At 50.6% G+C, this 22,766-nt stretch overlaps 1 protein-coding gene across 1 annotated transcript in view; it reads left to right on the plus strand.

Moving 5' to 3' along the window:
- The first annotated feature begins 872 nt into the window (after nucleotides 1-872).
- Nucleotides 873-22,766, plus strand: part of APCDD1L (APC down-regulated 1 like) — a 59,021-nt gene continuing 37,127 nt past the window's right edge. Inside the window, exon 1 of the mRNA XM_032146294.1 lies at nucleotides 873-1,596. Within this exon, the coding sequence (XP_032002185.1) occupies nucleotides 1,548-1,596 (49 nt within the window). The 5' untranslated portion in view covers nucleotides 873-1,547. The remainder of the gene's footprint in view (nucleotides 1,597-22,766) is intronic.

Consider the following 22,766-nt stretch of genomic DNA (forward strand, 5'->3'; position numbering starts at 1 on the left):
GCCCACAAAAGTGGGACAAATGAGTCTATAAAATGCTTCAGAGGGGCAAGTGGACTGCTCACTCGTGAGTCCCAGGAAATGGGTCTGGCCCAGTTCTCCAAACCTTTCCCCAGGGAGACCGCATCTCTGTCTTCTCTCTTCTTCTCTCTTCTCTCTTCTTCTCTCTTCTCTCTTCTCTCTCTCTCTCTCTCCCCCTCCCTCCTCCTTCCTGGTTCTCTTTTTTCTGTTGATTTCACTCCCTCCTTCCTTTTCCCTCTCTCTTCCCTCCCCTTTCTCTCTCTTTCTCTGCCTGGTTCCCCTTTCCTCACTTTCATTTCTCTTTCTGTCTCTTTCTTTCTCTCCTTCTCTCAGGTCTCTCTTCTCTGTCTCTCTTCATCCTCTCTTTTAGCCTCTCTCCCCTCTTACTTTTTTCCCTTTTTCCTTTCTCTTTCCATCTTCTCCCTCTCCCTCTCTGGGTTCATGGCAACACAAGGAAATCCGCACATCCCCAGCCCGCAGCCTCGCCCCCTCGGTCCCACTGCAGTTACCCGGTGATCCATTGCAGGTGGGAACAATCCAGTTAACTTTTCCCATCCGAGTGATTCTCTTTCTCTTCTTCATTCATAAATGCCATAACTCTCCCGGTCCTCCTTTCCAAGGCTCGTGCACTTGACTTCAAGGCTTGCCTGCCACCCAGGGTGCCACCAGAGTCCCAGTGCCCGGGGTGGGGGCCGGAGCGCACCCTTTGGGATCCCCCAGCCTGTCCTCCGCCTCACGGCTGCCTCGCCTCTGAGCTGCCACCCTCAGCTGACTCACTCAGATGAGATTTGGGTGGCGGGGGGGGGGCAGGAGGAGGAGTTGGGAGGAGGAGGAAAACCCGCCTGGTCGGCTCCACACTTTGCCTAGATGCGTTTGGGTGTGGTGGGGAGGGGGTGACGGCCTCATTTACTGACAGAGGCCAGGGCTGGCTTCTAGGCGACCGGGTTGGCCACTTTCACTGCGCTTGTGGGTTTGCTGGGATCCAAGTTGACGCGACTTTTCCAGGAGTAGCTGGAAGACCTGAATAGAAACTTCAGGGGTCCCAGGACTGGCGGGGCTTAGAGGAACTCCCCGCCCCGCTTGCCCTTCCGGGGAACGGCCTGGCTAGGGGTGCGCTTTGACGCAAGGAGCGCATCGCTCTGGCTTGGCCGGGACCAGAGTTTGGGGGAGGGCTCCTTGCCCACTGCGAAGACTTTGGGGAAGGCGACGGCCAGGGGACGGACATCTGGGGGAGGGCTGGGGGTCTGAATGGCAGGAGCTGCACCAGGGGGCTGTGCGCGCCTCGCCGGGGGCTGTCTCCACCTCTTCTGGCGAGTTGGACCTATGAGTGCGCAGCTCCGCTTACAACTATCAACAGCCGGGAAGGCTGAGCGCGTGTGAGCGCCGAGGGGGGCGCAGGACCCTCGCAACTTCTTCACAGGACCCCAGCCTGGCCGCCGGCGCCCGCAGCCGTCCCAGAGCCCTGCGCCCGCGCCTCCCCTTGAGCACCTTGGCGGCGCCCGGCGGGCGGTCCTGCCAGCCCCGACGGGATGCCCGCAGCCATGCTCCCCTACGCTTGCGTCCTGGTGCTTTTGGGAGGTAGGTGCCACCCTCCCCCACCCGGCAAACTGACTGAGTTCGGAAGGGAGGGAGCTCGCCGTCTAATGTCCCCTAAGGGCCGGGCCCCTGGGGACTACGGCCCTGGGCCGGCGCACGCGGCTGCTATGCTGCGCCCTGCGCGCCCTTCTCCAGTCTCACCTGGCCGGCACCGGCTCGCCTCCAGGAGCTTCCTGGGCCCTGCGGGAAGGAGTCGCGTCACTGCGCAATATGAGCGCCCCTGCACACTCTGCGCCAGTCGGGGCCTGGCCTGTAGGTACCCAGAGCTGCCCTTTGTGCCGGGCCCAGTGGGAACGGGGCCTCCAAGAAGATGCAGGAGGATCCCAGGCCCACTGAGACCCCCATGGTGCAGGACAAGCCCGGCTCCTCAGACCAAGGTTACTGGGGTTGTTTTTGCCCACAGAATCCTGACCTGTGCGGGGTCGGGGCTTCGTCCTGCAGCCGGACTCGGGGAGAAGCTAGGGAGCGCGCAGTGACCCCAGACTCGAGTTGTGCCCAGCAGGCCTGACAAAGGGGACCAAGGGGTTTCAGGAACCCCTGGTAGAGTAGGCAATGCCTTCTCCAGGACTAAGGGGTTCCCTGGTGGCTCTTCGTGGGGGTGGGGAGTAGGGTAGACAAAACTGTACAAAGGCCAGCTGACTGGAGTGTGCCATCACAGGGGCCCAGTCACCACTGACAAAAATGACAGTAACCACAGTTGAAGTGTGCCCAGCTGGGGGCTCATCCCCAAGCACCCTCACATTATGAAGGGCTAAGAATTCTGGCCCTAGAGTTAGACCACCTGGCTGGGAAGCCCAGATCAACATCGTATCAACCCGTCTGGCTTTGGGTAAGCATGGCCATCGGCTCTCTCAGCCTTGACTTTCTTTCCTGTCAAATGGGCTCACAAAATCCCCTCCTCCGTCTGGGATGATTGTGAAGATTACGAGAGCGTGTGCAGGAGGAGCACTCCACTTGCTGCCTGCACTGAGCTCGTGTTCAGGGAATGGCAGCCGAGAACCCCAGGGTGAAGAGGGGCTGCGCGGTCCCACAGAGCACGCTCTGCTCCATGTATAGCCGAGGAGCAAAGTCTAAGTCACTTCGAGGAGCTCTTCAATCACAGTCTTTTCTTCCCAGCCCCCAAATTTCTAAGCAAGCTGTTTTGAGAAGAACTGGCAGGGGTCTGAAGGAGGGTCAAGGAAGGGTGCCTCCGCAGCTTGAAGAGTTGCAGATGCACCTGTCGAAAGGGACATTCATCCAGGGTCCGCTTCCCCTGCCAGTCTGGGAGCGAGAGGTCACACAGCTGTCCTTGGCCACAGAGTTAGTTGATCATCAGCGTGAAAATAGACCACCTCAGCCCTGCTGGTTCTTTCGAAAGGGCAGGAAAATGCGAACTGGAAAGGGTGACAAGGGGGCCAGCTGTGGAAGCGCACCTCTGCTGGGTGCTGAGACAGGGAGGACAGGATGGGGAAACCGGGTATCCATCTGCTCTCATCCGCCTCCTCCAGGCCGTTGCACCCAGTGGGAATGGAATAGTCTAGAGTGGTGGGACACATGCCCCAGGAACCTGCAGTCTCAGTCACAGCACAGGGCTGTTGTCTTTGGCAGGCTGGAGCTTCCCGTCATGCCAATGAAATCACTGTGAGTGTAGAGCCATGGCTGGCTCTTGGGGAGTGTTGCTGCCCAGCTCCTCGGTGACCTTTCACCACAGCAAGTCAGACAGATTCAACAGCAGAGAAGCCAAGAGTGCCCGGGGGGGCTGACGAGAGAAGGGGGCCGCCTGCCCTCAATTCAGACACAGCCACCAGAAAGGGGGAGGATGCCATTCAGCATGCCACTGCAGCTCCCAGCTCTACACCGGGCACTATTTTCCACTGAACCCTTCTTTGAAAAGCTCTTTTCACCACTGGCTACATTACCAGGTGATGAGATCCTTTTGCTTTAGTAAAAGGAAACAGGACCCAGTTAATCCTTCAGCTACTTACATAATTTAGGTGCCTGAGCTGGGCATGGCTGAACTTCATGTCTCCAGGTTCCAGAAACTATATATATAATGGCACACCAGCCACCCAACCAAGGGAATTCAGATTGAGTACACACACGTTAGGAGTTCTTAACCTTGCTGCTATTGACATTTGGCACCAGATGACTCTTTGTTGGGGATGAGGGGCCCGTCCTGTGCATTTTGGGGTGCTTAGCAGCATCCCTGCCCTCTTCCTATAGATGCCAGTAGCACCTCCTCCTAGTTACGATAACTGAAAATGTCTCCAGATATGACCACATGTCTCCAGGGGGTAAAGTGGCCCCCGGTTGAGAATCACTGGTATGAACAGATCAAACCCAACAGGTAGTTTTCAGATGAATCTGTCAAAATCACTGGGTTAGACAGATTTTGTTATTGTTGCTCTGAACGATCAGGAAATCAAAGACACAGTGGCGCCCCAAGAGAAACAACATAGCTTAGGTAGTTTCTAATTTGGACGTTGATTTTTCCCATTTGCTCTCCCTCCCTCTTGTATCTGAACATGTCCGCATGGCGGCCGCAGAAGCCAGGCTGCTGTATGGGTAGTCACCCACTGCAGCGAACCTTCCTTCAAACACTGTCAGGCCGGATATGTCTGGTGCCAGTTCTCCAGCTGCCAGTGTTGGTTCACTCCACAGCAATTTCTGGCTTTTAAAAATCTCATTACTCAACAATTTATGCTGGGGGTGGTGGGGGGAATGAGAAACCATCACTGCTGCTTTTTTTTCGCACTTGTATTTTTTTTTCTAACTTCAGCTCTGCTTTTATCTCTCGCCATATACTTTGCGATGGCAAGTTATCATTTAGAGTCAGATTAACTAGGTCAAAAATCACAGGCTATTCCATAATAAATTAGTTGTTGATGTGGAGCTCTGCTTTGAAACCCAGAATAAAAACTAAGAAGAAAATTACTTAAATACACTCATCCAAAAATCTAATGTGAATAGAGACCTGTAATCGTATTAGTTATTCAAAACAAACAAACAAAATTTATCAGTGGAGACTTCCTCTTGCTGCTGTGTGATGTGCTTCTCGAAGAGGAATCTTTGTGGCCAGCTGTGCCACTTATCTTCTGACCAAGGCTGTAATCTCAAAATTCAAAACAACCAGCTCCAGGCAAATACAGCAGCTTCCTTGATTTCAAAACCATCTGGATGGCAAAGCAGTTAGAAGCTACATGTGAAGAAATATTTTTGCAATGTATTGGAAGTTAACTATGCTAATGAAAGCTTAAAGCCAGAATGAGCCCCTGATAAAACTTCCAAGATACAGTGATTCACTGCCAAAACCAGCCTGGAAAATGAAGATCAATAGCCCAATGCAAAGGGAAGGAGAAGCCATTAAAATTGGTTTGAGCTTGAGGGCAGCTAAGCTGAGTTGGGGGGCTCTTGAGAAGGAAGGGAATTCTGAAGTTGGCACAGAGGGTGGTTTTGGAATTAGGCAGACCTGGTTCCCACCCTGCCTTTGTTACCTTCCTGTTCTGTCACCTGGACCCACACAGCTTCCCTGGGCATGTGGCCCAATCAGTGTGTTGGGAATGGTGATAGCTGTGACCTCAGGGAGTGCTGGAAGTTTTCAACGAGATGGTATATGGCCAGCACTTAGCACTGAGAACCTGGTGAACCCTCTGTGCTGTCTCTGCAGGGAGTCTGATGCTGCTCTAAAGTCCCCAGACCTGGGGAAGAAAGTGTCAGGGCCCCTGCTCTCAGGAACTGGCCATTTCAGCTTGAGCTTGGACACGTCACTTAGCATCTGTCTCCTTGTGGCAGGTGCTGTATTTTCTTCCCCATGAGAACACCTCGACTATTAAAATGATACCAACAGCAACAAAATTCATAATTGCTTGGGTTTAACCCTGACACCATGCAGGGCCAGGCTCCACCCTTCTTGCTGCTGTCTCCTGTCATTCTGCCCCAGCCCTGCTGCCAGTGCTACCATCATCAATTTCCTTATCTGCAGAATGGGGATGATGACAGCGCTCACTGCTGGAGTAGGGTGAGCTTGCTAAAAGGAAGAATTGGGCCAGGCATGGTGGCTCACGCCTTTAATCCCAGCACTTTGGGAGGCCAAAGTGGGCAGATCACCTGAGGTCAGGAGTTCAAGACCAGCCTGACCAACATGGTGAAACCCTGTCTCTACTAAAAATAAAAAATTAGCTGGGTGTGGTGCCAGGCACCTGTAATCCCAGCTACTTGGGAGGCTGAGGCAGGAGAATTGCTTGAACCCGGGAGGTGGAGGTTGCAGTGGGCCAAGATTGCACCACTGCACTCCAGCCTGGGCAACAGAGCGAGACAAAAAAAAAAAAAAGGAAGAATTGTCTAGCAGAGAGGCACTGACAGAGTCTCAATTCAGTGGACGTGTATTGCGTGCCCTCCTGTGTATGTGCCACTCACTGGTGTGAGGTGCGGAAGACAGAAGGACCAATCAGACAGCTCCCCACCTTCATGGAAAACAGGGCAACTAAATCTTAAATGAGCAACTAATTACAAGACTGATGAGCACTTTACCAAGCAGTTTTAGGGGTATCTAGCCCAGGCTGGGAGGTTCAAGAAGGCCTCCCTAGAAAGGTGATATGTAACCTGGAACTTGAAAAAAAGGGGAGGGGCTAACTGAATGAGAAGGAGCCAGAACAGACAGAATTCCTGGCGGAAGGACTAGTATGTGCAAAGCTTAGATGCAAAAGAAAAGAGAGTGAGGGACCAAGGGGTGGACAGTGGACAGTGGACAGTGGACAAGGTCAGGGGTTGGCAGGGGCTGGTTTCTGGAGGGTTGTGGGGCCTCAGAAAAGAGTTGGACTTTATATTAAGAGCAATGGAGTGTTCACTGAAGGATGTAAAGCAGGGTAAGAATAAGATGCCTCTAGAAGTAGTGAATTCCCCATCACTGGAGGCATCCAAGAATCTAGCTGGATGATGCGAGTAGCACTGGCTAGGACTTGGCCCGGATTTGCTTCCAGCCCTGAAAGTCTCTAACCGTAAGCCAGCACATGTGCTATCAACGGCTGTTTTGATCCCTCACTTCTCCCTGCCCCCATTCAGAGCCTGGTAATAAAGACAGTGACAGTGATGGGCTGTACTTACTGAGCGCCCTCTGTGTCCACCAGGGCCCAGACTCAGCTCCTGACTTACAGCAGCATTTGAGGTGAGTTGTTAGTCCCGTCTTACAACACTCTTGGAAGGTGGAGGTTTTCACTCCCGTTTGACAGATGAAGAAACTGAGGCCCAGAGAACTAGGTGACTTGCCCAAGAAGAGCTAGGCAAGGGTATAGCTAAGACTCATTTGCAAACTGGAAACTTTGACAGGCAAAGCTAGAGGTACCGTCTGTGCCCATTGATATCATAGTGTTGTCTTCAGTTTCATCATCAGGGAAACGAGAAGAATTTTAGTACCCCTGAGTAAAGTCCAATCCAAAGGCCCTGACACGGCCCACAGCACCCTGCCCGCCCTGGTCCTGCCTGCTTCCTCACTCAGCACCAACTACCTGGGCAGCTCCTGGCTTGGCCTCCACATAGGCAGCACAACTCCCTCGGGGCCTTCACGCCCTCTTCCCTCTGCTTGGAACATTCTTCTGGCTCCTTCTTCCACTCAGGTATCTACTCAGATGTTACCTTCTCTGAGAGGCCCTCCCAGAAAGCTAAAGGAAGGCTAAAATTGACTCATTGACTCCACACACACACACACACACACACACGCATGCACGCACATTCACACACACGGTGTGCACACAGACACACATACACACTCACACGCACACTCATGCACACTCACGCATGTGCACACAGTCTTTCCCAGTACCCCGCTCTGCCTTTCTGCATGGCACCCCTCACTCTCCATACACCGTGGCCTATCATTACCTGTTTCCCTGTTTACAGTCTGTTCCTCACTACAAAGTAGGCTGCACAAGAAGAAGGCCTGGCCTGTTTTATCGACAGTTCTTTCCCCAGTCCCTAGAACAGTGCCTGGCACATAGTAGGTACTCAGTAATCGCTCATATATCCAACATAGTATAAACAGCGGCAGACGGGAACCCCAGTCACAGCTGCACTGAAGGGCCCTGCCACCGAGGCCCTCCTCAGCTCCTCCAGGGCCTCCGCAGCCACCTCCCCTCTGCCAGTCCTCTGCTCCGTTGTCCTCATCTCTTCCCCCCACCACCAATGCCAACATCTAATCGAGGATGTCAACCACTTCAGGGGGCATTTTGAGATTTAAAACCCTTGCATGCTGTCAAGATGTAAATCACATCAGCCGGCATCTCTCTTGATTTATGGATACAGTCTCAGCCATGTTCACTCTCTCTGTGCTCTCCCCTCCCCATGCTCCTTGATCCCCATGTGACAGTTGTCTCCACACACTTCACAGATAACCTCTCTTTCTTCTTAGGGAGGATAGTGGCTGCTGGGCTGGAAGCACCACCATGAAGCAGTCACTCAGAGCCCACCAGCCTGTCCATCAGCTGCGTTCCTTCCCACCACAACCTCCATATGCACGCATAGGCTGTTTCTTCTGTCTAGAACTCTGTTCCCTGCTGCCAGCCTCCCCTTTGCCTGCAGATTTTAGTGGAAATGCCTAGCAGTGGAATTGCCGTGGCGAAGTGTGTTTGCTAAATTCTCCTGCCAGCTTTTTTTCCAAATGAGTTGTACCAGCACCACCCCCATTGGTGACCTAGGAGAGCACTCATTTCTTACATCTTCACTAACCCTTGCTATTATTACTTCTTAAAAATCGTGCCAGTGGCAATGCTTGGTAGTTTTGATTTGGATTCCTATAATTATGAGCAAGGAGAATCAAGTATTTGTGTTTTATAGACCTCCCATATTGCTTTTCCAATGAACTGCCTGGTCACATCTTTCTGCTGTCATCATATTGGACGTTCCAACCATTTTTCTTATTGATTCGTAAGTGCTCTTTATATTCAGAAAAGTAGATGTCTCTTGTATATGTTGCAAGTTTTTTTCAGCTTGCTGTTTGTTCACCCAAGCTTCCTGAAACAGAAGTTACTGTTTCTCTTCTCTTTCATGTTCACTCCATTGAAACCTGTGCAAAGGGTGCATGGGCTATTAGCAAGTGTGTATATTCCCCAGAGGGGAGAACAGATGGTCAGATATACCTACCATAAATTACCACTTTGTGTGTGTGTTGGGGTGTGTGTGGGGGGGTGTGGGGGGTGTGTATGTAGCAGACGGAGAGGGAAAGGGAGAAGGAGAGGAAGGGAAAGAGTCAGGGAGAGGGGGAAAGACCAACTTACCTCAGAGAAAAAAGACAGCTAGAACACTGTGCTAGCACATTACTTCATTTCATCCTCACAACCTCTCTATGCCATGGACATTGTATTACCCCATTTTCACCCTGCTGATAAAGACATACCCAAGACTGGGCTATTTACAAAAGAAAGAGGTTTAATGGACTTAACAGTTCCACATGGCTGGGGAGGCCTCACAATCATGGCAGAAAGCAAGGAGGAGCAAGTCACGTCTTAAAAGGATGGCAACAGGCAAAGAGAGAGAACTTGTGCAGGGAAACTCCTTTTATTAAAAACTCTCAGATCTCATGAGACTTATTCACTATCTCAAGAACAGCACAGGAAAGACCCGCCCCCATGATTCAATTACCTCCCACCAGGCTCTTCCCATGACACCTGGGAATTGTGGGAGTTACAATTCAAGATGAAATTTGAGTGGGGACACAGCCAAACCATATCAGATACCAGGCACTCAAGTCATCCAGCCAGCAAGCCCAGCAACCCAGATTTGTGGACCACCAAGCTTCATGCCTCAACTGCCACCCTCCAGTGAAAGTTCAGCTCCAAGTTCATGCAAATACCTCCCTGCCCTGATGCCTTTGAAAGCACCATGAATTAAAGCAAAATCTGGGCACCAGGAGACACACACACTCTGAGGCATCTGAGCTGACTGTTTATATAACATGGCTTAATGGGGAAGATTGCAGTAGGAGACCACAGACATGCTAGCAAGAACAACTTTTTAAAACCCCAAATAAATGTTAATCTGAGAGTTGCTGAAGAGAGAAGGATCCTAATTGTTCATCTGCAAAGACTGCAGAATGGGCTGGGCTCTGGAAATCAATTGTCCAGGCTCACATGCCAGCTGCTCCATTGATTGGCCCACCACTTAATCCCTCCACACCTCAGTTTCCTCCTTTGCAAAATGATGTTTAACCCATGGGGCTGCTTGAGTAGAAAAGACTGTCCATGTGGGAAGCTCACTGCAGAGCAGACATAGAGCAAGTCCTCAGTAGATGTCACTCATACCATTTATGAAGGTGACAGGACACTGCCCTACAGATTCCAGCCTTTGGACCTGCTACATTTCTTCTTCTGGGTGGCTACAAGGCCACCTTCTCCTTCTGGGATATCAGGAGCTTGGCTGGGGAGAAAGAGACAGAAATGGTGTCTGGATGGGTCAGAGGAAGATGGGGGTATAGAGAAGGGTAAAGAGGTGAGAAGCCCAAATTCCTGCTTCCAGAGGTGCAAGGGGACTCAGGTTGCTTTTGCCTGGGGATGTATCCAAAGGGCCCACTCTGGTGGCTAGGATGGTACTAGGTGCTTCTGGGAAGTGGGGATTTGGGGAGTTTGTGTTTGTTTCCTGGGGCTGTCATAACAAAGTACTATAAAGTGGGGGGCTTGGAACAACAGACATCCAAAATCAAGGTATCAGTGGGGCCATGCTCCTTCTGAAGCCTGTAGGAGGGAATCTTCTTTGCCTCTTCCAGCTTCTGGTATTTGCCAGCAGTCCTTGGCATTCCCTGGCTTTAAACCCATCACTTCAGTTCCTACCTCCATTGCCATGTGGACCTCTTCTCCCTGTGTGTCTCTATCACTGTGTCTCATCTCCTTTTCTAATAAGTACACCAGTCATATTGGATTTAGGGCTCACCCTGCTCCAGTAGGACCTTATTTTAATTAGTTACACCTGCAGTGACCTTATTTCCAAATAAGGTCACAATCTGAGGTACTAGAGTTAGGACTTCAGCATATATTTTGCAGGGTTGCAATTCTGCCCAAAATGCCTAGTGTTGTATCCAAAGGGCCCACTCTGGTGGGTGGGATGGCACCAGGTGTTTCTGGGGAATGGAATTTGAGAAGTAATGTGATCATCCAACAGTTGAAAGGTGAGTGGCACAGGGCCAAACCATATCCAGGGTTCCAGAGAGGGAAGGGAGGTCAGGAGGCCAAAATTTAAATACCCACCAGTAGGCAATGACTTAAATACATCTTGAGGGAATTATGCATACATAAAAAATTATATATCCAAAAAAATTGACTGACATGGGAGGATATTTATGACATGATGTTAGAACAAGAAACACAATGAGCCAGGCACAGTGGCCCACGCCTGTAATCCCAGCACTTTGGGAGGCCAAAGTGGGAGAATCACTTGAGTTCAGAAATTCAAGATGAGCCTGGGCAACAAAGGGAAACCCTGTCTCTACAAAAAATAAAAATAATAATAATTTGTAAAAAAATTTAAAAAGAAACACAATATAGTATATTTGATTCTAATTATGTTTTCATAGAGGAGGCATCCTTTTTTAAATAAAAAAAGAAAATATAGGAAATGAGCAGTTATATCTTGGAGGGGGGGATTATGAGAAAATTCTTTCTTTGTCTCTATGTTTTTCTCTGTATTTTCTATAGGATCAGTTCCATCTGAGGCTGGGGGTTCAAGGAAAAGAGCTGGGTTTGCAGCTTCACAGTCTTGTAACCTCCTGAATTTGCTAGGACTTCAGCAAGAGAGGCTGGTTAGAAATGTAACAGAGGTTGAGGTTGGCGAAGTGAAACCTGACCTGGCTGCAGGACTTGGTCCTGGTGTCAGAAGTGGGATCACCTACAGAACTGGGGGTCCTGGGTAGTCCAGATGCTCTTAGGCAGACCGAAGTTCCTGGGAATGGATTTGGGGAACATCAGGGCCCCAAACATCCAGATGTTTAGATAAGGCCCTGTGCCCTCCCTGCTGTGAGGAGAGGTGCTTGCCAAAGGTGCCCTCAGTCTTGTGGATGGGGCTTCAGAACAGGGAACTGGAACCCCACTAGTGTGACTGAGGCTACACTGTAGCTGTGGGTGGATCAATGTCAGCAATACGTAACGTCCATTGGGCACTTGCCCTTATGAAACACTGTAGGAGCATTATATTATTTCTACACAACTGTCTTGTGGTTTAGGTACTGCTATTTATCACCACTTGACACCTGAAGAAATGGACGCCACTGGGCTAGGGTGCTTCTGAAGAAGAAGAAGCCTGGGAAGACTGCCGCCTGGTGGACTCATGGCTGCTCAGGAAACATCCAGAATGCGTGAAAGGCCAGACCCAATAAGGCCAGAACTCACTGCTCCCCGGAGGCCCTGAGGTGCTAACAATCTGTTCACATGGTTGTCTCAGAGGCAAGAAGACCTCTTGCTCATCACAGAGAAGAGCCAGGGAAGGTTGGATCCTTTACCAAAGCCAGGGAGATGCATTGGGCTACTTGTTGGTACCATTAGCCGTGAAGCCTTTGCCCTGAGCAATCTGCTCTCTCCTCTCCCCCATCTCAAGTCCTTCTCTGCTAGAAACAAAACTGCAGTGGACAGGTACCAGTTTTGCCTGCCTGGGCTCCATTCCTCCTTCTTTTGCTATAGCAGAATTTCACTGAATCCAGTCCTAGAGGACTTGTCAGTCAAGGTGCTTCATCTCCACCTGAGGTGTCAGTCTTCAGATAGGCTCATGGGATGCTTGCTCCAGGACTTTGAACTTTAAGGGCAGTGACCAGAAGCTAAGCACATTCTGCCCACGGAGTGTCCTGGAGGAAGTGCAGAGTGGTTCCCACCAACTGCACTCCCAGAGCATCCCTTGGATCCATGCCCATGCAAGAAGTCCCTTTTTAGCTTACATGAGTCAGATGTTGCTTCTGTTGCTTACAACCAAAGCAGCTAACCTATATGCCTACAAAGTTTGAGACCATGCCCTCTGAACAGTTGGCTAAATAGTATATGTGCTGTATACCCCTGTTGTTCACTACCCCTAGAGCTCAATGTGCATTAAATACAAAATCTGAGCTGCCTCCCCCAAGCCTCAATATTAAATCATATAGAAAGAGGGAGGAAAAGCAATAGCTCACACCCAACCCTACTCTTTTCCAAAAGTATGTGTAGATACAGGAGAGCACGACATGGCTGTATTTAGCCTGGAATTACCAGTGACCACAGTAAAACAAAATTACTTGTTCTTTGAAATGTACAATTAGAGTTGCTTTAACATGTGTTTTTCGTGGTTGGGTGTGGTTTCTAGATAGTTTGAAACTGAAGTCTACTGTTTGGCCCATCAGCTTTAACCAAATTCTGATGGACTCCAATTTCCTTAACAGCAACCCACAGACTGAAATTAAGACCAACTTGCCAGTGAGTGAAAGTACCTGGGCTTTTATGATGATCAGCATTTGGATTTGTTGTTTATCCCACAGTCTTGCAATACTTTTGCATTTCCGTCTGCCTCTTGCAGGAAATCACTTCAAGGTAACCAACAAAATCTCCGAGAAGATCATAACCTACATGATTGAGTGGCTAGCTGCATTTTGCTAGGAAACCCCACCTCCAACCTTTCAGGGACTGTAAATGCTGCCTTAGGGAAATTCAGAGACGTGCATTTCTGCCTCTGATGATGGTTAGGGGAAGCCTGACTTCCAGAAAAGTTGGAATTCCGGTCCCATATAAAGAGTCATGTCCACTGCCACCCAGGACATTCATTATTGTTGCTGACGGGGCCCTAAGGAAGAGAGGTTGGGCCCCTGAATCTCTAGAGCCCTGTAAGAGCTTCAACAAGAACATGGAATAATTTGTAATTTGCATATTTATTGCTAAAGAGCTTCTAAGAGTGTTTGAGACCAGAGCTGCTGGACTTCATTATTAAGTGGGTGAAACATATTCCCTGTTTACGTAGATAATTTGCTTAGAAAGTTCTTTTTTTTTTTTTTGTTCTGCTTAAATACAAAGACAAACTTCTTTCTCTCTCTACTTCAAATTCTAATTTAGGAGAGCTTAAATGAGTAAGCATGTCTTTACTATGTTTGTAGATAACGTCCTATAACTTCAAATCAGTGGTGAGAATGTCTCTTCATTCAAGTACTCAGTTCTTCAACAAGCATTCAGTGGGTGCCGACTACGTGCCTGGCACTGTTCTACACCCCAGGGATATAACAGGGAACAAAATGAGCCTGGCGTAGACCTCATGGGACTTGCAATCTAGTTGGTGGGATGGGGCAGAGGTAGGACATACAGATTAGAAAACAAACACACCAAAGGCCAGGTGCGGTGGCTCACGCCTGTAATCCCAGTGCTTTGGGAGGCCGAGGCAGGTGGATCACTTGAGGTCAGGAGTTCGAGACCAGCCTGGCCAACATGGTGAAACCCCATTTCTACTAAAAATACAAAAATTAACCTGGCATGGTGGTGGGCGCCTGTAATCCAAGCTACTTGGGAGGCTGAGGCAGGAGAATCGCTCGAACCCTGGAGACAGGTTCCAGTGAGCTGAGATTGCACCACTGTACTCCATCCTGGGTGACAGAGTGAGATTCTGACTCAAAACAAAACAAAACAAAAAAACACAAGACAATGGCAGATGGTGACAAGTACTGTGAGAGGAGAGGAGAAAGGGAGTGGGGAGAGTGACCAGGGAGGTGGGCTATTAGATGGGGCGTATCTGGAAGGCTTCTCCGAGTAGGCCACATTGCAGCCCAGTCCTAAGAGATGAAAAGGAGCCAGTGCTAGAAGATCCAGGATGAGAGGAACCAACTGAAGGAAAGTCGGGATGGCTGCTAGAGAGTAACGGGACAAGAGGATGGGATGAGCAGGCCACAAAGAGGGTCACAGCCAAGCTTAAGGGCTTTGGAAAGCCAGAGGCAGGTTTTCGGGCTCAAAAAGGCTCTCTGGTTGCTGAATGGAAATGCATCCATGGGAGGTGGTGACAGTGGCTTGGTTATATCTGTAGGGTTAGAGAGAGGTGAGACTCTTCCCCTGTGCGTGTGGAGGTGGAACTGTCAGGACTTGGAGATGAACTGGATGGGGGGTCTGTATTTGCTTTCTATGGCTGCCATAACAAAGAACACAGACTCTCTGGCTTCACACAAATCGGAAATTCTTTCTTGCCCAGCTCTGGAGGCTGGAAGTCAGAGATCAAGGTGTCTGCAGGGTTGGTTTCTGCAGAGCCTGCCCTCCCTGGCTTTCAGGTGTCCGTCTTCTAGCTGTGCCCTCTACGGCCATTATTCTGTGGGTACACATCAGTGATGTCTCTCTGTGTGTCCAAATTTCCTCTTCTTACAGGGACACCAGTCAGACTGGATTAGGGCCCACTCTAATGGCCTCATTTTGACCTAATCACCTCCTTAAAAGCCCTGTCTCCAAATACAGTCATGCTCTGAGGTACAGGGGGTTACGGCTTTAACATATGAATTTGGGGAGAATACAGTTCAGCCACCAACAGAGGCTCTTACAAACAAGAAAAGAAATATATTTAAAGATAGACACTGTAGACTCTCTGGTCCATCATAATCATTCAAGGGAATGACTTGTCCAAACTTCAGGACTGAAGTTACCCCTGGGGATGGGACAGGAGGTTTCAATAAGACTGGTAGTATTCCAGATCTTAGCCACAAGGAGGGGTTCCCAGGGGTTCATCTTTAAAGTGGGCATGTCACATGTCACACTGTGGGGTACCTGGCAGAGTGCTAACCCTCAGGGAGGCCGGGTGGCGGTGGCCAGGATTGATGGCTTCACCCAAAGCTGTGGTGCATCTGGAAGAGTGGGAGGGCTGGGGGAAGTGGACAGCTTGGAGAGCCCACAAGAGGCAAAAATCCCTGGACTGGGCAACTGGCTAGTGGGGAGTGCAGTGAAGGGTTTTCCTGGTGGACGGTGGCTTCCTTGGCCAGGATGAATGTCCAGGGGCAGTCACAGGTGTGGCCTGCAGGAAGGATGGGATGTCCTCAGAGCATGGGTGGCTGTGGGGAGGGTGTGAGCTGAAAGGAAAGCCACTGGGTGGACAGGGAGAGACAAGGGGCCTTGGTGTCCCCTCGTTTAAAGCAAGGGCATGACACTTCCCTATCTCAAAACACTAAAACACTGCCAAAAGGATTAAATGAAAGAATGTAGCAAGTAGCTTGTGAAGCTTCATTCTCAAGCATTTCCAAGGACCTGCTATGAGCCAGGTGCAGGACTGGGGCTGGGGATGGAGAGGTGAACACAAACAGAGCCATCAGGGTGCCCTTGGCCCAGAGTGGGCCGAATATGACCCCCGGGATCCCACTGGTGACATTCATGCTTGGGGTAGGAGGGTAGCAAATGCCAGGAGTCCCAGCATGCCCCTCATTAGATGTTGACTGAATCTGTTGTGATGTGTCCACAGATGGGAACATCTTACAGCCAGAAAGAGAACGTAGTAGAAAGATGACTTTGTGTTGATGGGAAACTGTCTCTACAAATTAAGTGAAAAAATCAAAACAGAGTGCTTTAAATTCACGTATGCATTTTCCCCCAGAAAAAATGCTGAAAAATCTGATAATAATTTTTGCTTTGGGAGGGAGGGACTAGGGTAGAAGGAGAAAGAAGCTTCACCTTGTGCCATTCAGTGTAGAGCACTTTGGAATTTGTTTTTGTTTTTCTAGGCTCTGGCTCTATTTAAAAACTAAAATATTTACTTTTTTTTTTTTTTTTTTTAAATCTTGGTGTGAGATGGAAGTGCCCGGTCTGTAGTAGGCACACATACAAAATATCCGTTGAAAGAGTAAATGAACAAAGGGAGGCCAGGGAGGGTGAGAGACAGTGGAGCAGGTTTGCATACTTATGAGAGAAATAAAAGAGGTTGAAGGCTCAAGAGAGACAGAGAGGGAGATGGGGCTAGGGAGGGAAGCTGGAGAGAGGAGAGACAGGGACGGGCGGGGTGTTTGGCACAGGGGTGCCCTCCTGCTGAGGGTGCAGTTCCATTGTCTTGGGGCAGAAGCAGGGTGTGAGGGGGCATTGCCCACAGAGCAGGAGCAGGTAGGAGCCAGGAGCCTCTTCCTATGAACGTGCTTGGGAAGGGCACTGAGGTGGATGGAGGGAGGAAGGAGCCATAGCTTGTCCAAGGGCAGTTCTGGTGCCCAATCCAACAGCTCTTCAGGGCAAGGAAGTGGGATGGGGTGATTGATATTTCTGAGACCAAATTGCAGAGGTAAGGCCAGCATGAGAAGAGACTGAGCAACTGGAGGCTGAGGGTTATTGCAGGAGAAAATTCCTCCTAGACAGGTGTCGCCATAGGTGTGGTCAACTGAGGGGAGGTGTGGGGATGCTGCAGGCTTCCCCTGGGTTCCATTCCCGTCCTCTCTCACTGTGGCGAAGCCCTGTCTTAGCTGGGCATGTGCCGTCCAGAGGTGGTAGAAGGTTTCCCCACCTCCCTTGCAGCTAAGTGTGGCCAGCAGTGTGGCCCCCAGGAGGACACACAGCCCCTGTTTTCCTTCCCCTGGTAGAAATACAGACCTGCTGTGAGCTCAGCTGGACCATGCCGATGAAGGTCACACCTAGGGATAGGGCAGAGCCACACACCAGAAGGAACCTGGGCAGAGCCATCACACTGGCCCCAACTCTCCCTCCCACAGAAAAGTCAACTTCCACCTCATTGCAATGACTGTTACTGTGGGTCTGCATCAGAGCAGCCAAAATTGTGTCCTGATTATTGGGATGAAATGAGAAGTTAAAGGGTTCTGCAGCCAAGATGGGAACCAGCCACCCACAGATGTGGGATGGAGATGAGACTCCATGAAGGGAGGAAGAGATGTGAGGCAGGTGCCCATGGCCTCAGGGGGCCAAAAGCAGTGCCAGGGGCTGCAGATGATGCCCACCAGGAGGGCACATGGGGATGTGTCTCCAATGACAGAGGAGCTTTTGCACAGGGGAGGAGGAGGCATGTTCTAGAGATGGCTCTAGCTCAGCACCTGCAACCAGGGAGGCTGACTGCAGGTGGAGACCAAGGTTATCAGGCTGGGAGGTGTGGCTTCAGCTGGTCTCGAGGTCCAAACAGAATTCAGGTGGCCAGGCCAGACAGACTCTCCCGGGCTTCCTGCCTCTGCCCTGCCGGGCCCTCAACACCCTCTTCCCACCCAAGTGTGTCCCTATCAGCTTCCCTCCAGGCCAGCAGCCCCTGGCCTTTCTTCCTGTACAAGGGCCGATTCAGGAAAACCAATGATATTAACAGAATCCTTTTTTTCTTTCTTTCTTCAAGAAATTATATCCTTGTTAATCAGGAAATGCAATATCTGAAACTGCATTTAAGCTCCTTTAATAGGTTCTCAATTACCGAAGGGGTTCATTTTGGAGGCTGAAATTTCAGCAACGCCACAACCAGCCTACCCCACGGCTCGGATTAGAATGCTGCCCTTCCGAACAAATTTCACTCTTGAGCAAGACGCTTTTGAAGCTAGCTTACATTGTCTTTGCTTGGCTGACCTTGTACGCTATTGAATTGGAAAATGTGATTTGTATTGTAAGGCCTCTTAATAATGCATTTTTTTGAAACAAGGGACTTTTCCATTGCAAATGAGACAAAGAACGCCATAGTTAGCATGAAAACGCCTCAGTCTGTTTTGAAACGTAATTTTCATTAGCCAGGTTTTTCATCATAACAGGGATTTAAATTTTATTTTAAAAACAGCCCGCTACTGCACCCCTCCTCGGGACATATATTTATGCATATGCCCCCACAGGAAAAGATCTGGAGAGATGCACAAACCGATAACAGTCGTTGCTGCCGAGAAGGGAGAGAAATGATTGAGGTGTGTGTACAGGGAATTCTGCTTCTCTGCATGAGACTTCTCTTTTAATATGAGAATCTATTAATAGAGGCTGCACGAGGTCCCTTCTCCACCAGCCGTGTGATCTTCAGTCAGTGCTGCCGGTTGAATTGTGTCCCTACCCAAATCCATATGTTGAAGTCCTGACCCCCAGGGCCTCAGCATGTGTGACCTCATTTGGAGACAGAGTCTTTGCAGAGGTCATCAAGTTAAAATGAGGCTATGCAGGTGGGCCCTCATCCAGCATGACGAGTATCCTCATAGAAAGGGGACATTTGGACACAGACCTGCGTCGAAGGAAGACAATGTGAAGAGACGCAGGGAGAAGGTGGCCATCTACAAGCCACAAGAAAGGCCTGGAACAATCCCAGCCCAGCCTCAGAAGGAACCAACCCAGCCTGCACCTTGAGCCCAGACTCATGGCCTCCAGCAGGACAAGAATGTAGATTCGTCTTGTTTTAGCACCCCATCTGTGGACATGATGCAAGGCATCTGTTCCCTGGGCCTCCTAGTGGGCCCCCTCCCCATGGCAGGGAGACTCCCCCAGGGAGAACCCACTTTCCAGGGCAGCTGTGGCCAGGCCTAAGGCTTCGGTCCTGCTACAGCTTCCTTCCCTGAAACCCGCATCTGCCCCTCAGCCTCCACCCGCTGCGTGCCCCCTCACCCCCAGGAGGCCCCATTCACCAGCTCCCATAGGCCCGCCAACCCCCTCCTCATCCCCGATCCTGTGACCTCTGGTGTCCAGGCTGCTGACCCTGGAGCCCTGTCTTTCTCGAGCTGTCCCCTGCATGGCCTCACTCCTCAAAGGGCCCCTGTCACTGGCTAGTGTCTGCAAGTTCAGACCTTCTAATATACATATGCAGATTTGCATCGTGAATTTTCTTTTTTACATAGTTTGAGTTACTTGTTTTTTATTTCACTGGACACTGGCCGGAGTCTAACTGACCACTCGTCCTCAGCACCGCTCGTAGGGGGTCCCTTTCCTCCATGCCAGGCTCAGGCCTCACCCACCCTGGCCTGGCCCCCTAAGGGGCATCCCCTCAGGGTCTCCCTGGCCCTCCTCCACTCTCCCACGCACAGCTCCATTCTTCCTTGCAGCTTCTGCCTGTAACACCCCAAGGGCTTCTGGTGTCAGGATAAAGACCAAACGGCCCGGCTCACCTGAGCCTCAGGGCGTGCTCTGGCCCCTGCACCCTCCCGGCCTGTCTGCCCCATGCTGACCCCCAACACTAGCTCTGTGTCTTCCTCGGCCACGTGGAGCCCACTCACCTCGGGACCCTTGCACCTGCCGTTGCTCAGGCCCACGGGGCCCACCTTTCTCTCCCCTGTCGCTTCCCAGGTGGGCCTTCTGAGCTCCCAGCCTCAGGCAGCCCCCTCGCTGGGCTTCCTCCAAGCCTTGAGTCAGTATTTGTCATTCTGTTTTCATCCATGAGATGATCTGAGCAATGTCTGTCCCCCTGCCTGGCCTGGGGGCAGGTGCCGGGCTGTCTCGTTGGGCCACAACCCTGCCCCAGCTTGGCACCTGCCCTTGAGGGGCTGCTACAGCCTCTGGCAAGCACAGCAGGTGCCCCCTGGCACCCACAGGACCATTTGCCTGGGGCCTGGCTGCCCGTCCACTGCGAGCCCCTCTGACCCCACTGTCACAGTCCCTCCCCAGCCTCTCCCATGGCTGACCCAGGCTGGGCACAGGTTATGGCTGAATAAAGCAGTTGCTGTGCACACAAAAAGGCCTTTTTAGGATTCAGAAAACCAACCTGAACTCATTAACCCTAGGAAAAGTGGACTGAATAGAAACACCCCTGCTCTCGTCTGCTCATAAAAATTATCCTAAAGACGGTGTGTCATTGAACCTCAATGGGGTAGGGCCTCAAGCGCAGCCACTGCCCCCTCTGTCACTCAGGCCAGGGATGGGGGATGTGGGCACAGGGGCCCAGCCTGGATAGGGGGACCTGGGGACCTCAAGGCTGGAGGGTGGGGAGGCTGGGTCCCACTCCGCTGATGGCCCTGGCAGTGGCTGGGGAGACAAGGGCATGCGGGGACCCCAGCCAGGTGCCAGGCCACAGCGCAGTGTGGAAGGCACAGGTTTCTGGTTCTGTGTTGCTATAGGAGGTGGTGTTGGCATGGGTCACACCTTCCTGTGTGTGCGACCCCCCGTGAGGCTCTCAACCCACCTCACCCCTTTCCCCCCAACATGTCTCTGACCCCGCCACAGACGAGGGCACCGAGGCTTCTTACCCAAAGCCACCTCAGTCAGAAGGGGCAGGGCCTGAGTTCCAACCTAGATGTGTTGGGTTCAGCCTGGGCCTCAAGGAGGCAGCTCGGCCTAGAAGGTCAGACCCATTTAGACTAAGGCCAAGCCACTGTGGCCCCCAGCCCTGCAGCGTTTGATAAGGCTTCCATCTGGCCCCAAGGGCGGGCTTCCTGGGCACACCATCCGTGCAGTCAGGCACACGGTCCCACACTCAGAAGGGCCCCACACTGGCCTTAACACTCTGCCATCATCGTCTTGAAATTCTTAAAACTTTTTGAACAAGGGGCCATGTATTTTCAATTTGCACTGGGCCCTCAAACTAGGCCACTGGTCCTAGTGCTCCATATTGTTGTGTGACTCTGGCAGGTACGGCACTAGACAGAGGTGTCCTCAGCCCTCCCTTCGGCTGAAGGAGGCATGTGAGCACTAAGCATCCAATCTGCACCAGTTGGGGCCAGTGTCCAGCAGGCAGTGACCAGAAAGGACCCCACTTTTGTTTATGGAGGAGTGCAGGGGGCAGCAGGCTCCAGGGGACACCAGAGGGCCCACCTTGAGACAAGGTCATGGGGGGTGTTCTCACTGAAGAGGAGACGCTTGAGCTGAAGGAGGAGAATGAGCCAGAAGGCCCAAAAAGAGCATTCCTGGCAGACAGACCAGCAAGTGCACAGGCCCCAGGGTGGGTACATGTGGGGCATGGCCAAGGGACTGCCAGGTGCTCAGTGGGTACAGAATGCCAGGAGAAGATCGTGAGACAAGAATCACAGGCAAAGTACGGGGCTCGTAGGACTTCGGAATGGAAGGGGCTTTCAACAGGACTGACTTGATCAAATGTGCATTTTTATTAGATATTTGAGGACTACAAAGTATATGTATACTTTGAAACACAGTTGACAGCCGGGCACAGTGGCTCACACCTATAATCCCAAAACTTTGGGAGGCCGAGGCAAGAAGATCACTGAGCCCAGGAGTTTGAGACCAGATTGGGCAACATAGCCAGACCCCATCTCTACTAAAAATAAAAATAAAAATTAGCTGAGTGTGGCAGTGGTGCACACCTGTAGTCCCAGCTACTCAGGAGGCTGAAGCCAGAGGATGGCTTGAGCCTGGGAGTTTGAGGCTGCAGTGAGCCGATCCCATTGTACTCTAGCCTATGTGACAGAATGAAACCCTGACTCAAAAAAAAAAGGAAAGAAAAGAAAAGAAAGGAAAGGAAAGGAAAAGAAGAGAAGAGAAGAGAAGAGAAGAGAAGAGAAAAGAGAAAAGTAAAAAAAGAAAAGAAAAGAAAAAAGAAACGCAGTTGACCCTTAAACCACATGAGTTTCACCTGCCCAGGTCCACTTATCCCCAGATTGTCTTCTGCCTCTGCTGCCCCTGAGACTGCAAGACCAGCCCCTCCTCTTCCTCAGCCTACTTAACGTGAAGATGATGAGGATGAAGACCTTTATGATGATCCACTTCCACCTAATGAATACTAAATATGTTTTCTCTTCCTTATGATTTTGTCAATAACATTTTCTTTTCTCTAGCTCACTTTATTGTAAGAATACAGTATATAATACATATTGTATATAAAATATGTGTGAATTGACTATGTTATCAGTAAGGCTTCTGGTTAACTGTAGACTACTAGTAGTTAGGTTTTGGGGGAGTTGAAAGTTACCGGTAGATTTTCAACTGTGTGGGGCATTGATGCCCCTAACTCTGGTGTCGTGTTGTTAAAGGTCAGCTGTGAACGTAACGTGGACCCCCGTGAGCCCAGCCCTTACCCCAAAAACCACAGCGTTGCCCATGTCTTTGTTCACTCACCTGTTCTCCCTTTCTGAATTTTGTGTTTATCTTTTCCTTGTTTTTTTTTCAGGGTACAGGTCCCTCCTAAACAGGGTATTTTTTTTTTAGCTGTGCTTGTTCCTGAGGTTGATGAAAGTCATAGCTCACTGTACGTATTCTCCTGTGTTTGCTTTTGGCACTCGATATTATGTTTCTAAGGTGTGAGCACACTATTAGTTGTGGCTGTAGTTCCTCCATTTTCACTTCTGGATAATATTCCAATGTGTGAGGAAGCCGCCAGTTATTTTTCTCTTCTTCTATCTACCA

The sequence above is a fragment of the Hylobates moloch genome, unplaced genomic scaffold (assembly GCF_009828535.3).
Source record: "Hylobates moloch isolate HMO894 unplaced genomic scaffold, HMol_V3 SCAFFOLD_32, whole genome shotgun sequence".
In the NCBI taxonomy this organism is placed as follows: Eukaryota; Metazoa; Chordata; class Mammalia; order Primates; family Hylobatidae; genus Hylobates; species Hylobates moloch.